The 13,216-nt window shown below is 39.6% G+C and overlaps 1 protein-coding gene across 1 annotated transcript in view; it reads right to left on the bottom strand.

Annotated features, from left to right (window-relative positions):
* The window catches only part of ttll5 (tubulin tyrosine ligase-like family, member 5), a 56,225-nt gene that overhangs the window by 22,644 nt on the left and 20,365 nt on the right, over nucleotides 1-13,216 (bottom strand). The window contains exons 16-28 of the mRNA XM_024267418.1: nucleotides 11,289-11,374; nucleotides 9,894-9,989; nucleotides 9,681-9,772; nucleotides 9,100-9,162; nucleotides 8,673-8,824; nucleotides 8,276-8,516; nucleotides 7,135-7,252; nucleotides 6,637-6,783; nucleotides 6,453-6,544; nucleotides 6,223-6,356; nucleotides 5,427-5,996; nucleotides 5,169-5,347; nucleotides 3,339-3,439 (exon numbers count right to left, since the gene is read on the bottom strand). Coding sequence (XP_024123186.1) covers nucleotides 3,339-3,439; nucleotides 5,169-5,347; nucleotides 5,427-5,996; nucleotides 6,223-6,356; nucleotides 6,453-6,544; nucleotides 6,637-6,783; nucleotides 7,135-7,252; nucleotides 8,276-8,516; nucleotides 8,673-8,824; nucleotides 9,100-9,162; nucleotides 9,681-9,772; nucleotides 9,894-9,989; nucleotides 11,289-11,374 — 2,071 coding nt within the window. The remainder of the gene's footprint in view (nucleotides 1-3,338; nucleotides 3,440-5,168; nucleotides 5,348-5,426; nucleotides 5,997-6,222; nucleotides 6,357-6,452; nucleotides 6,545-6,636; nucleotides 6,784-7,134; nucleotides 7,253-8,275; nucleotides 8,517-8,672; nucleotides 8,825-9,099; nucleotides 9,163-9,680; nucleotides 9,773-9,893; nucleotides 9,990-11,288; nucleotides 11,375-13,216) is intronic.

Raw genomic sequence — 13,216 nt, 5'->3', positions numbered from 1 at the left:
TTGAGATGCCTTGGAGAGCATAGATGCAGATGTGCACATGAGACATAATCAGAAGGTTGATCTATTATAAAAGGGCAGCCGAGAGAAATATGTTTGACAGCAGAAAAAATGTTCAGGAAAGAAAGTTCAAAGGAGGCTGAGAGATGTCAGAAATGTTAAGAAAACATTTCTTTAAAGTATTCTTAAAGATTTTTCCCTTGAGATTTGAAAAGAATTTAGGGCTTGCACGGGATGACCAAGCCGTTTAATTACGCACCTGAATGGATATCTAGCTATGAATACACTCTTAAATCTTCGATATATGCAGAAGTGTGGCTGAAGAAAAATAGGGAACAAATAGCTTTATTTTTGGGAAAACTAAAGTTGAAATGCAGTTGCCGGTTTGGCAAAAAGGTTTAAGCTTATTGGACCAAAAGTCACAGAATAACATCCATTAAATCTGTGTTTTAAAGACATGGGTTATGTCCATTTATACCATGGTCTGGGTGAATACTCGATTCTGATTGGCTGCTGGGTGTGCATTAAAAACTGATATACCACGGTGATAAACCACACCTAAAAAAGAAGTTCCGGTCACACAGACCAAACGTTCGATATCACTGCGCAGGCTTCTTTAAAACACATTTTTCCTTCATCATCTGGACAAAACAAGCAATAATGGATAAAATTTCTCTCTGAACTGATGCTTTATTTGACTTATTGTAGCGACCAGCATTTATATTCCTCTCCTTTTGTAAGGTAAATTAATATTGACAAATTGGTTATTCTCCTTCTAATAAAACACCACTCGACATGAAAGGTGTAGTCTTCTGTTTCACCACAAGAGGGAGTTTCTGCTTTAGAGCAGCTCAGAAGAACGAACCTGACCTGCCGTGAAATGAAACACAGACAGAAGGTGATTGTGTTCCGTTTATGTTCTAGCGGCTCACTGAAGGCTTAACGTCAGAAAAAGAAGAAAAATATCCACATTTGTCCGGGTCTTTCTTTCAAAACAGCGACACTTTACCGCTGCGGCTGAGGTCTGTAACGGCTTCCGGCTTCATGTGTCCCCGTGACAACAAACCGCATCACGGATCAAATAGTCCGCTTTGTGTGAAAAAACGAGCTAAACCAAAGACATAAAAAGAATAAAGTACTAAATATTGATTGAATGTTTATTTATTTTGTAAATGACCATGGTATAAGCGGGATAATACCCTCCGAAGAGTGCATTATGAGAAATTAACGCACTTCACGGAGGCAACCGTCCTCCGCTTCGCGTCGGACGGTTTAGGCCTCCGCGTCGTGCGTTAATTTCTCATAATGCACGCTTCGTCGGGTATTATCCCTTACATATCCTCACTACTTCCTGATTCATAAAAGACTATTGGGACTATCAAGTGACCTGAATTTTGATGCAAATCAGAAAGTCAAATATGACGTCATCCATTTCCTAAAGTAAAAACCGAATAAATACAAACATTTTACGAAGGCTTTTCAAAAATCCATCTGATGAAAATAATTTACATACATTATTTCAAATGACAAACTGTTCAGTGCAGTCAATTTTCACCAAATTAGTCAGCATTGATCATTGACGGTAAATAAGAATTGGACTGAGTGACCCCTCGCATTCCAAACAGGAAGTACCCGCTGGCTCCAAGAAGCCAAAATCCCGTAGACTTCTTTTGGAAAATAAAAAGGTATTACTCAGTCATTATATTTGTCAACATAACCATCTTGTTCTGCTACATTTTTTAAACATGCTAATACTAAGATTTTTATTTTTTTATTCTTCTTTATAGTGCAAATTACTCAAATTATAAACCGGCCAATCAGATGCCAATTGGTAGGGGTGTAGGCTAGAGAGTGAGAGTGGTTGCCATAGAGATGTTGACCCAGACCCAACTTGAACTATAACATTAAAACGTCTTATCTGCGAAAAAAAAAAAGGTGACCTATTTGACTTTGTTTTCTTGGTGATGGAAGTAAACCATTTTCTATGGGTGATGTCACACTCCAGCTTTCATATACAGTCAATGGTATTGATGCACGTTACTTTTTGAAGAGAATTCTAGGAAGATTCCAGGGCACTGGATTTTGACACCCCAACAAAATGTCAAACAATTTTTATGGTGCCCAAGTAGTGAGGGAGTTTTGAGATTTGGGGTAGAATACCATTTAGTAAAGTCAATTTCAAAAACAAATAACACCTTCTTCATTTTACATTGAAAAAAAAACAAAAAAAAAACCCCAAAACATATAGCACACAGCGCTTTGCCTGTCCTGCGGGCCCATTAGTGTATGCTGAGAAGTTGGGCTTGTTTGCTCCATTAGAGATTAGAGATGTCATTAGAGATGGTCAGGATCTGTCAATTAATGTCCATCCATCTATTTATTATCTCTATTCACTTCTTACTCATGAGGACCGTAGGGATTTCTATTGCCACTTCCAGCCCAAATAGTCTGCAGGCAGAGTACAGCCTGAACAGATCACTGTACAGATCAGTGGTTCAGTGCAGCGTACACTCACTCCAAGGCGGCAATTTAAAGTCACCAATTGACCTGGAAGACCCATATTTGATTTGAGAAAGCTGGAACACCCAGGGACAACCAGTGCGAGATGTTCTTGCTGTGCGGTGACACTGCCAACCACAACTTTCATCGTTTCTTCTGAATATAAAGCTTAAAATTGCTTTTCTGAGTATTTCTTTATTCACATTACAGTGAATCAGGAGCAAACAAAAGAAAGCTTTTTTGTAAAAGAGTGTATTTGTTACGTAGAAATACGCTGGGTGGGCCACAAGCTCCATTCTCTGCTCCATTCTGCATCCACTTCCGATTTGTCATCTGACTCAAAACTGTACCAGCAGTGGAGCTATAGAGTTGAGGTTGTGAGGAGCTGTAAGCTAGTGGGAGAGCATGTAAACAGAAGGATGATGGGAAAGGGGGACGGGGTGGCTCCATGAGTCTGAAATTCCCTCAGAGGTGAATTTCTAAAGAACTCTGCAGAAACTATGTCTGAGAAAATAACAGGTTTTCTGATTTTGGCTAAAAACAGCATAATTATAATTAAAAGACAAGTGAGAACACTTTTAGAATATATCAAAAACAATTGGAGTGGAACTTTAAAATATTTTACTAAATTTTTTTCAGGTTTTTTTTTTCCATTTTTAAAGATACTGTTGGAAAGTTTAAAAACATATAAATATATATACATATATATATTTCGGGTTTCCACTGACTTTTGAACAAATTCTCCAAATATTATGTAAAGTAGCTGATAAATCAGGAACAGGGCGTTAAGACACGCCTGAGAGGTGACCATTTAAATGCATGCTGAACTCTACTGGACTCACCTCAAGCTGCTTTGCTGATCATTTCCAGAGGGAATCGCTTGAATAGGTCTCACAGTAGTTGCAGAGTTCAGCATCCCATTAGACAGATTTAGTCTGGTCAACTGTAAAGAAAAAAAAGAAGATCAAATGATAACATGTAAACTGCTAACTTGGCATTACAACAAAAATCACACTAGAGTCACTTCAAACACACATTTAGCTTCTAGTAGTGTGCCTTCCTTCTCTGTGCACCATTTCCGTCTCCTATATCAGTGTGAAATGTACACATGCAGAGTCAGTATCACTGCAGAACATCCCCCTGCCTTTTTCCTTAGCCGATCCAGTTGCCAGGTTGGACGGGTTTCGAGCCAAATCAGCAGTTCTGCTGAAAAAGCCCCATTGTGCTGTCCCGTTCAAATAGTGTTGAGTCAAATCTAACGGGAAAACGAATCATACTGCTGTAGGATTCTATTTACTTATGTTTGCTAAATGTCTAGAGTGAAGGGGAAAAAATAGCTGTAGAGCAGCCAAGCTTTACACAACGTAAAAGAAAAATGTGTCAGTGTGTTGTTACAAAGCCACAGCTCCGGTTCTCTTTTAAAAGTAGATGGATCGTTTTTCACAAAATGCTATCCCTAAAATGAGGAAATGTGAGTGCAACTGAGGGGATGAAAGGCTTGAATATTTTGCCATAAATCACACAACAGTCGGGATTGAACTCCACGTCAATATGTTGCTGTCTCAGCTCTGATTCCCAACTGCGATTGTAAAACTGGGATCATCTTTTAAGAGCGGGGATAAACTAACGCACTCTGAAAAAGGATCCACCAAGGCAGCTCATGAAGATGATGGTGACCATGCCTGCTTTTCCTCAGTATCAGGCTCTGCTTTGTTTACATGGCCCACCATGAGTAATTGCTTTAAACCCAAAGGTCAGCCATGCTACTGAGTGTTGTTCATGTATGCAAAGACCTACATTTATCCCAGCAAAATGATTTAATGACTTTCAATCTGAGCCCTAAATGCTCTCTGAGCCAAACACTGGGCTGTTTGACTAAGCTGCTACCATGCCCCGGATTAACCACCCTGAGAAAACACAGCAAACACTTCTCAGATAGATGGAGTAATGTACAGTCAGGAGGAAGCCATAAAACTGCAGTCTGTGTGGTCTGGTGCCATCACAAAAAAAACGAACGGAAAAAAAAATCTACTGAGGGAGAGGAGTTGGAGGAAGAAGAAGAGGGAGGAAAGGTTTAGAGGCTCTCTAAGCCGAAGGCCAAACCATCAGGGAATATAGGAGAAGGTGGTGATGGAGCCAGCTGAGCTGCCACTCCCCTGCTCAGTGCCAATTTGCCACATTCCTCTATTTATAAGCATCAATTACTACAAAAAAGTGGCTGCCTGTTCAGTATCAACAGAAATCACTCCCCCATGGTGCATCTGATAATGAGACCTCACACAGAGCTGAGGCTTGATGCGGCTCACCACTGTTTAGGGCAGCCAGCTTCAAACTCCACTCGCAGACCCACCCCCATGCCAGCCCCGGTCCACAGACGGCAGGCAAACTGACAGAGGAAGGTGTGCGGTACGGAGTGACGGGCCCTCCGGCTCCAGCGGGTCTGCTGAAAGAAGCAGCAGCTCGATGCTGCTCCCCAGCATGGGGTCAGAGCCAGTTTTATGCATCAACAATTTCAAAGACCTCACAGAGAGAGAGACGAGCTGCTATGGAGGGGCCAGATTTTTCTTCTGTACATGAAAGAGATCATCCCACCTTTGCTGAACAACTTTTTGGGGGTATTTTTGAGGGTTTTGAGGTGTTGACTTAGTTGGCTACAAGCATAATAAACGTACATGTTGTGTCAGGAGGTTGATGTGGCTGGAGCTGGCACAGCGGCGTGCGACCTGCCTCTCGGCCAGCTTCTGCAGGGCTGAGATGAAGGACTGCTGGTTCGCCAGGGCTTGGGCAGACAGCGAGTGCAACTCCCTGAAAGTTGCCACTGAATTCGACTTGGACACGCTCCCAGTGACCACTGAAAAACCAAAAGTAAAAGGTGAGACTGTGAGGGCGCATTTGATTGAAATGCTTCCAATCCGGGGCTTTGAGGCTACCTTGGCCAGCAGATGTGGGTCTGGAAAGCTTCTGGCTGTAAATGTGTGTGGCACTTGGGACTGAGGAGGCTGCTCCGAAGCGAGATGCGGACATGGTAAACGAATGTATCCTTCGGAGTGCTGGGGTTGCTGCCTTCGCCGCAGTAGAGTCGTTGGATGTGGAGGTCCACGCCAGTCTTGGTGGCTGTGGCATCACGGTTGTGGAGGGGTATTCCGGAGGCGCGGAAAACGCGTCTGACTGACAGAGCTGGGATTTTGCCAAACTCTGCATGTAAGATGGAGGCTGAAGAGGCGGTGGCGGTGGAGGACAGTGCAGAGGAGCTGCAGCAGACGTCAAGTTCTGGAAGCAAATGTGATCTGAGTCCAAATTCAACGGGAAATCGGAGCGGTGATGAGACGACTGGACTGCTGGCTGAGTTTTTCCTCTTGTGGCCTCTGGCTGTTGGTCTGCAGAAATCCCAGAAACAGATGACTGTTTCTCACTGGCCTTGATGTTCGGGTCACAATTGAGTTTCCCCGTGGTGAGCAAGGACTCCGAAGTGCTGGAATCCTCTTTGGCTGGAGGCAGAGCTGTTCAAATGAGGAAAGAAGCCAGAGTTCTGTTATCATCAGTTTGCCATTCCTCAACCCTGACACACATTTGTTTTCCCACAATGAGCTCTAATCATTCGAAGGTGACCCGCTCCTGACCTCAAATGACTCACATTTTTTTTCCCTTTACTGTGCAGAAATGATAAAAAAATACATAAAAAAAGTAAAAAGAGACACACAAAGATAAAGCATCCAAAAGTCTCACAGTTGCTTGAATCTCCTGGGAAATTTATGCCAAGAGTGTCTTTCTTAACACTTTTGTCTTTGGTTCCTAGAAAGACAGAGGCTGATTTATTTTTCTGCGTGTAGAATGTCAGGACTTCCTCCAGACTGCTTTCACTGTAAATATAAAAAATAGAAACAGGAGATTAATATATAAAGCCGTATATGTAACTGGAAAAGAATAATAAAAACAGAGCCCCCAAACTCACAAACCTTGCTGTAGTGATGTACTCCTCAAATATGGAGTAGTTAACACAGCCCTTTTCCTCACTGTTGCCCAGTTTTCTCACCATATGTTCAGTTTCCTTGTAAAGAATAAAATATATGAGTTGAATTTATTGCAATCCAAGTTCAGATCTGTAGCTCAGTGGTTTCTATGGGTTCTGGGTTGGGGTACCTTGTTGTAACAGAGGATAAATTCCCCTAACTGCTGGGACAGGAGGCGCTTGCAGTCCTGAAGTGGTAGGTGTGGATCCGGGGAGACTACTTTGATGTCTTGCTGAAGATTTCGAGCTGCTCTTTTCAGGAAGCGAATCACCAGCTCCTGTGAATTACGATAGAATATTATATCTGAATCATTCATTAATAGCTATAAATTTTAAAACTTACAGATTTTTGTTCTATTTGATTTCAGGTTTGATTTTTTTTTATTTTACTCAAAGGTTTTAGGTTTTTCGTTGGTGCAAAGCAGACTTTCCAATCAGACTCTCTTCTTACAAACGTTTTTCTTCCATGCAGCCACAACGTCTTATCGTCAGTTCAGCTACAGCCAGAATACACATGAGTAAGGAATAATTGCAAGGAAAATAAATACAAAGGAAACAATGTTTCAGTGAATTTAACTACTTCTATTTATCAGGAAAAAACTTTGCTGAAAAACTGCTTTGGATTTTACCATTTGGTCATTGTCCCTGTCTGGCCAAGCTGGGATGGAGCTGGCTCTGCTCTCTGCTAATAGCCTTTGCTGGACACGCTGCAGATATGCCGAAAAAGCAATCCGGGCCTGTACTTTACTGGAAACCAGAGAGTGGGGTAGAGAAAACAGAGGCATCAGCAGGTCAAACTAAAAGCAGATCCCAATAAGAAGTACATCCACCAACTTTACAGATAGATATTAAAGGTTTATAGAAGCCACTCTTCTATTTTCATAGGATGAATAGAGGATTTCTTTGAAGAGCCTACTCTTCTCTATGTCTTATGGTGGAAAAACCTCAATTTGATGTGTTTTTTTCGTCATTTCAATTGTGTTCGGGTTTAGCTCTGAAATGTTGTAAAGTGAAATCAGTTTAGAGACAGAACTAACCCTCTTGAATACCATTTAACCTGAAATAACAACCCAAAACAGATTTTAGATTATTTAAAAAACAGATTATATCACTTTTTCCAAAGGCCTAGGACACAACTGTGTCAAGAGTGTGGGTGTTCCTTTATAAAAGTCTAAATAAATAAAAAAAATGTAAGTAAACAAACGAAAGACTTCAAATCTATGAAAATGCAACAACTAAAATAAGCCTTTTCTTTCCTTTTTATTTTTTATTTATTAATTGTACAAAGACCTCCATTAAAATTTGTGAACAGAACACATTGTGTCCCAGGATAATCTGGAAAAAGTGCTGCCAGGAAACTGCAAATACCTGAAAAACTGCAGTGAAACAAAGTCAAAAACAAAGATATACTGTACTATATTTATAAATCTTTGTGCAGATGCAGACACCAATGAATCTCTACATATTCATGCTTTTAAATTGTAATTTTAAACAATTAATAATGAGAAAAGTGAAATCTGCCATAATCAGAGAGTATAGTATAGGACTAAAAGTCCTCTAAGTTGTCTGCTTCAAGAACAGTCATCATTTTAAAAGTGAAGCTTTAAAACAACTTTTCTCAACCAGAAATCCTCAAAAAGCAAAGTGTCACTTATATGAGTAGTCAAAAAAATTGTGTTCACTTTTACTAATAGTTGGTAAGAGTGACAAATTGTATCAACAATAATCTAACGGAAAAACACAGTAAATTACAGCGGAATATGGACTAACCTGAGGTCCCAGTTCTGCTCAAGGATGTTGAGCAGGTTGATTTTGGGCCTGGTATTGTGAATGGCTGCTCCTGAGCTGGACAGAGGTATGCTGTGGCAGGGCTCCAATGGTGAGGCCACTTGTTTTCTTTGCTTGTGTGAAATTGGCTCAAAAAGCTCTTTAACCTCCTCTCTTTGCTGTGGAGCACACTCCTCAACCCCTGGGCTGCTGCTCTCAGTCAGGGAGGCCTTGGATTTCTTTCCTGAGGTATGCAAAGACAGATACACACCAGTTGCATCATTGCCACTCTGAATAAAAATAGAAAGTATTGAAACTAAAAGGGTTTTAGTTTGAGATATTGTTGTGATGAGTTAAACTAATAATTTACTGAACAGAGGTAGAACTGAAAAAGCCTCACCGCCCCATGTTTTCTTCCTTCCCGCCGAGCCGTAAGTCAGGTGGCGCTGCCTCCTTTTCCGTGCCTCCAGAGACAGCAGCTTCCTCTCATACTGGACAACATGACAGTCATGGACCGCGTCCACCTGCAGCTGCACGTTCTCGTTAACATTCCTGAGAGAGAGCGAACCTTTAACGTAATGGTAATAACCACACAAATCCTGATTTATATGCATATAATTAGCAATTACAAAGCAGAGAAATGCTTGTCAGTCTGAAGCCAGCACAGAGAAGTTTGAGCACACGACACGTGTGCACTGGAAAAGTTGTGCTTCATCTTTTTGGGCTCGTGTTTTTACCTATCTGACCATAAGATCAAACAAACACCATGCAGGAATGTTTCCATGAGAGCTTTATTTCCAGCTACCAACCACATTGGAAATGATTACCTTCCATGGAAAAGTCTGTTCGCCAGCATGAAGTTCATTGATGGTTTGGACTCCAAGTATACACTGAAAAATGAAGATATAAGCAAAACTGACACAAATGCATCACATTCTGAAAAACTTGAAAAATATTTTTCATTTAAAAAATAATGTAAAAAATACAGAAGTAGAGGTTCCCCTAACTCCAGAACAACTATTGCTTTAAGTTTATCATTCATTGAACATTCTTTGGTAATTTTTGACATGTTTACAAATAAGAAACAGTGAAAAAAACAAGGTGTTAAAGACCCACTCCAATGAAAATAATATTTTTTATGTTTTTAACATGTTCTTGTAGTATTTTTTTGGATGATAGAGGACAGTAATAATGAAAAAGAAGTGGGGGTGAGACTGCTTTGTACCAACAGTCCACCTCACAATTTAGAAGCAAATTTCTGTTGAACTACTGGAGCCCTATGTCCTAGAAAACAACACATTTTTTTATTTTGGCTAAAAACAACACTGTGGATGATTTTACAATTGCTCAAAAGATGTTCAGAGTGGGACTTTAAGCGATCTGTGTGACCTTTTTAAGATCAAATTACCTGTAGAGCTCCCATGTTTCCACAGTGGGGAAGATTCTGATGAAGCCCCCTCGTCTCTCATATTCCTCCTTTATCCTCCTTAGCACTTTGATCTGCATTACAAACAAAAGAACAGCACAATTTCCGAAACATCCAGTGTTCAGACACAACACAAGCTCATTTAACCTGAATGCCTTTTTTTGTAAACTCAAATTATGCTACGGCCTGTCTTACCTCCTCTGAAGTCAAGCTGAGCGTGCTGTCTCCTCTGCTGTGCTTCAGACCCTGTGCGTCTGTTTCTGGGTTTGTGGTGGATGTTTGTTTCTGTCGCTAAGAAAAAAAGGAAGAAAGATAGATGAAGATGTTATTTAACTGTATGGGTCTCAAAAAATAGCTTTATCTTGATTAGAATGATGTGATTTTATGCTTTGAGCTCTCAATCTAATCAAAAATATTTGAATGTGTTTAATAAACCTTTAACATTAATTTCAGTTTCAAGCAGTGTTTAATCTCAAGTCGTGAATGAAAATGCTCAAACTGCACGGGTCACCAGAGGTTCCCACTCCTATCTTCTTTCTGCCGAGAAATAGCGATTTTTTGCAACCCTTTGGCATTTTTTGCAACTGACAACTTTGGCAAAGAGTTTGGTACTCGTGCCAGACATCAAGCCAAAACCCCACAAGATCAAACACAAAATGTGTCATAGTAATACTACAAGTAAAAATGTTCTAATGTGTTAAAGGGGTGCTAAGACGGCCAAAAAGTGACAAAACCTCAGAAGCCTCAACTGTTGCCCCTGATCAGAGTAAAAGACGAGGCTCCAGAATCTTCCCCGTCTTCTGTTGCAATGCCGCTCCACTGTTTGGCACCATTCAGTCTGGGCGAAACAAGACTATGTGCAGCAACTTTTTTTAGGAGTAGTGGTGCACTGCAGTAAGTGAGGCAATTTCTTATCGCTAATGAAATGAAGATTCTATTAAAATGCACTGTTTGCAATCAATAAAAGCCATCTGTCTGTCACAATGAAAAACTATAAAGCTACATAATCAAATCAGCAAAGAGCATGCAGCAGCTTCTTGCTGGTAATGAAAGAGACATCAGGGAATTGCAAAGAGCAAACAAGGATTAATATGTCTGATTTGTAACTAAAGTGCAGCGGCAGCTGTCACTGCAGAAAAGCATTCCTTGCGCTGCAGTATTACTAAAGTTAAGCTATAAAATGCATATTCAGGCATAAAACAAATAATATATCTAACTCCTAATAATAGGTGGAGCTGAAATCTGTCATCTTTTCATCAAAACTTTGCTACAAGTTTTGCAATAAAAAGAGAAGAGCAAATGCTGTTGTGGCATCATTAAGCAATCAGACCCAGAGAGTAAGACTCATTCAATTAGAAGAGATAAGCCGATAAGGCACCAAATGTAGCTCTGACAAACTGATGTCACTCAAACGCTGTAATCACATTAGCAGTTGTTTTGAATTACAGTGAATTTTCCATGAGAGCAACAGAAGAGCTCGATTTCAGTGGCAGGAATGCACGAAACAAGAGGGGGGGCAAGGCAGGAATGTTCGCGGGGGTGAATGAGTGCAGGACTTAACATCAACGTGTCTCTGTTCGTGTCGTCTACCTGTGCTCTTTGGGCTGCAGGGTGCTTTTCTGACACGACCCTGTCAGAGCGGGCCTGCTTTGGCAGCGGATCTTGACACACAAAGCCTGCAAAGACAGCGAGGAGTCATATAGGGCTTTATTCATCACATCTGGTTTTGTCTAAGCGATTCATTCAGACCTTTGCATATTGCATCAAATCCTCAACATTTGTGCAACACACTTTTATTTTTTATGGAAGGACATGGAGACAATAAACTCAAGAAATCAAAGGGAGTACAGGATGCATTCTTTTGTTAGAACAGTTTCACATGGCGGTACTATTTTTTATAAAGTAACCCCAATTCTTCATGTAAACAAGATTTTCACTTTTTTAAAATGTACTTTATGTAAAAACCTTAGTAGAGGACTAATAAAAGTCCTGTATACAAATATTAGTTTAAAAGTAAAGCTTGGTCTTCTTTTTATTACAGAAAAAGATATGTATGGCAGTGGTATCCAACCTTTTTCAGGCCATAGACAGGCCAAAGTTGCCAGTTTTAAGCTGCAGATTTATGAAAAACTAGTTTCAGAATAAAATGCTAATAGAATAAATTTAGTTAAAAAAAGTCTAAAAACATTAGTCGATAGTTTTTTGTTTTTTTTTTTTTACAGATGATGACAATTAAATCAAACAAAGTTGTTGATTTGTAAAAGTCATTTCAGATTTTTTAAAAATCCATTAAGGAAAGATTATATGATGTTTTTTCCATAGAATGTTATTTTAACACTGAATCCAGACTACGAATATCTTTCAGAGGAAAAAGATTTATCATATTTTGTCTTTGCAACACAAAAGAACATTTTCTGTGCTAAAGTTTCTGAACAGATGCCTACCTAATTCAGCCTTCCTGTAGGAAAAATCAGCAACTTCATTTGATTGATTGAATCTTCATTCTCTATAAATGTTTGCAGTTGGTTTGAACTTTATGATGAAGATTTTACCATTAATATTAAAGTGGAGGATAAAAACTGGACGCTAGCTTCAGCTACGTCCGACTTTTAAAGTGGGATGGATGAATAAAGCAAAATAAAATGACAAAATCGTTGTGAAACTGGTGTTTTCTAAATATAATATAAACGAGAATCACAATGACAATCAAAATGACAATCAAAAAGGCAAAAACGAAATGCTAGAAAACCAAAATACAATGAGAAACTCTATTAAGAGACATCACTGATTGAATGATGATATGATATATTATTAGGATGCTTTAACAGTGTAATTCCTGGGTTATCTTTTATCAGATAACTTTCTATGTACCTACAGATGGCCATTTTTTGATCATTCTAAACTGTCACCAAGAAACAAAGACGTTTATTGACAAAGTGGAGCATAAAGGTTGTTTGTTCAACCTCCTACAGACTGTCAGGTGAGCATCAGCCTCCTGCCATGCTCCTAGCTGAACACTATAATTACAACAAACATGGACAAGCTGACAGCTAAATGCAGACAGAAAATGAATGCAGTTGGAATGCTGTCATTATTTACACATCTGGGATTTCTATCACCCCACAGTGACTTGATTTGTTTGGTACACAATAGATGTGTAGTATTTTACAAGCCACTGCTCATTTTCCCCAGATCTACAGGAATGTTTCTGTCCAAAGAGACATAGTAGCATGATGTGATTCTATTCCTACAATAAATGAGCCAGAGAGTTCTTGGACGAGAACACACACATATGCAATAATCTGATATCATTAGTGTAAGACCACAAATACACATAACAGCTCAGTGCGACAAAAATAAGAAAAAAGCTGAAGATGCAACATAAGGAAAACAGTTGTATGCTATAGTAATCATTTTTAGAAATAGTAATACATGTAAAGGTTCGCTATTTAAAAATAGAAATAGATCCATACCCCTTAATACTTGTAGGGACATATTTATTTCTGTCAAACTTAGGT

This window comes from Oryzias melastigma, linkage group LG22 (assembly GCF_002922805.2).
Source record: "Oryzias melastigma strain HK-1 linkage group LG22, ASM292280v2, whole genome shotgun sequence".
NCBI lineage: Eukaryota > Metazoa > Chordata > Actinopteri > Beloniformes > Adrianichthyidae > Oryzias > Oryzias melastigma.
The sequence above is the reverse complement of the archived record's forward strand: the minus strand, read 5'-3'. Positions and strand labels throughout refer to the sequence as shown.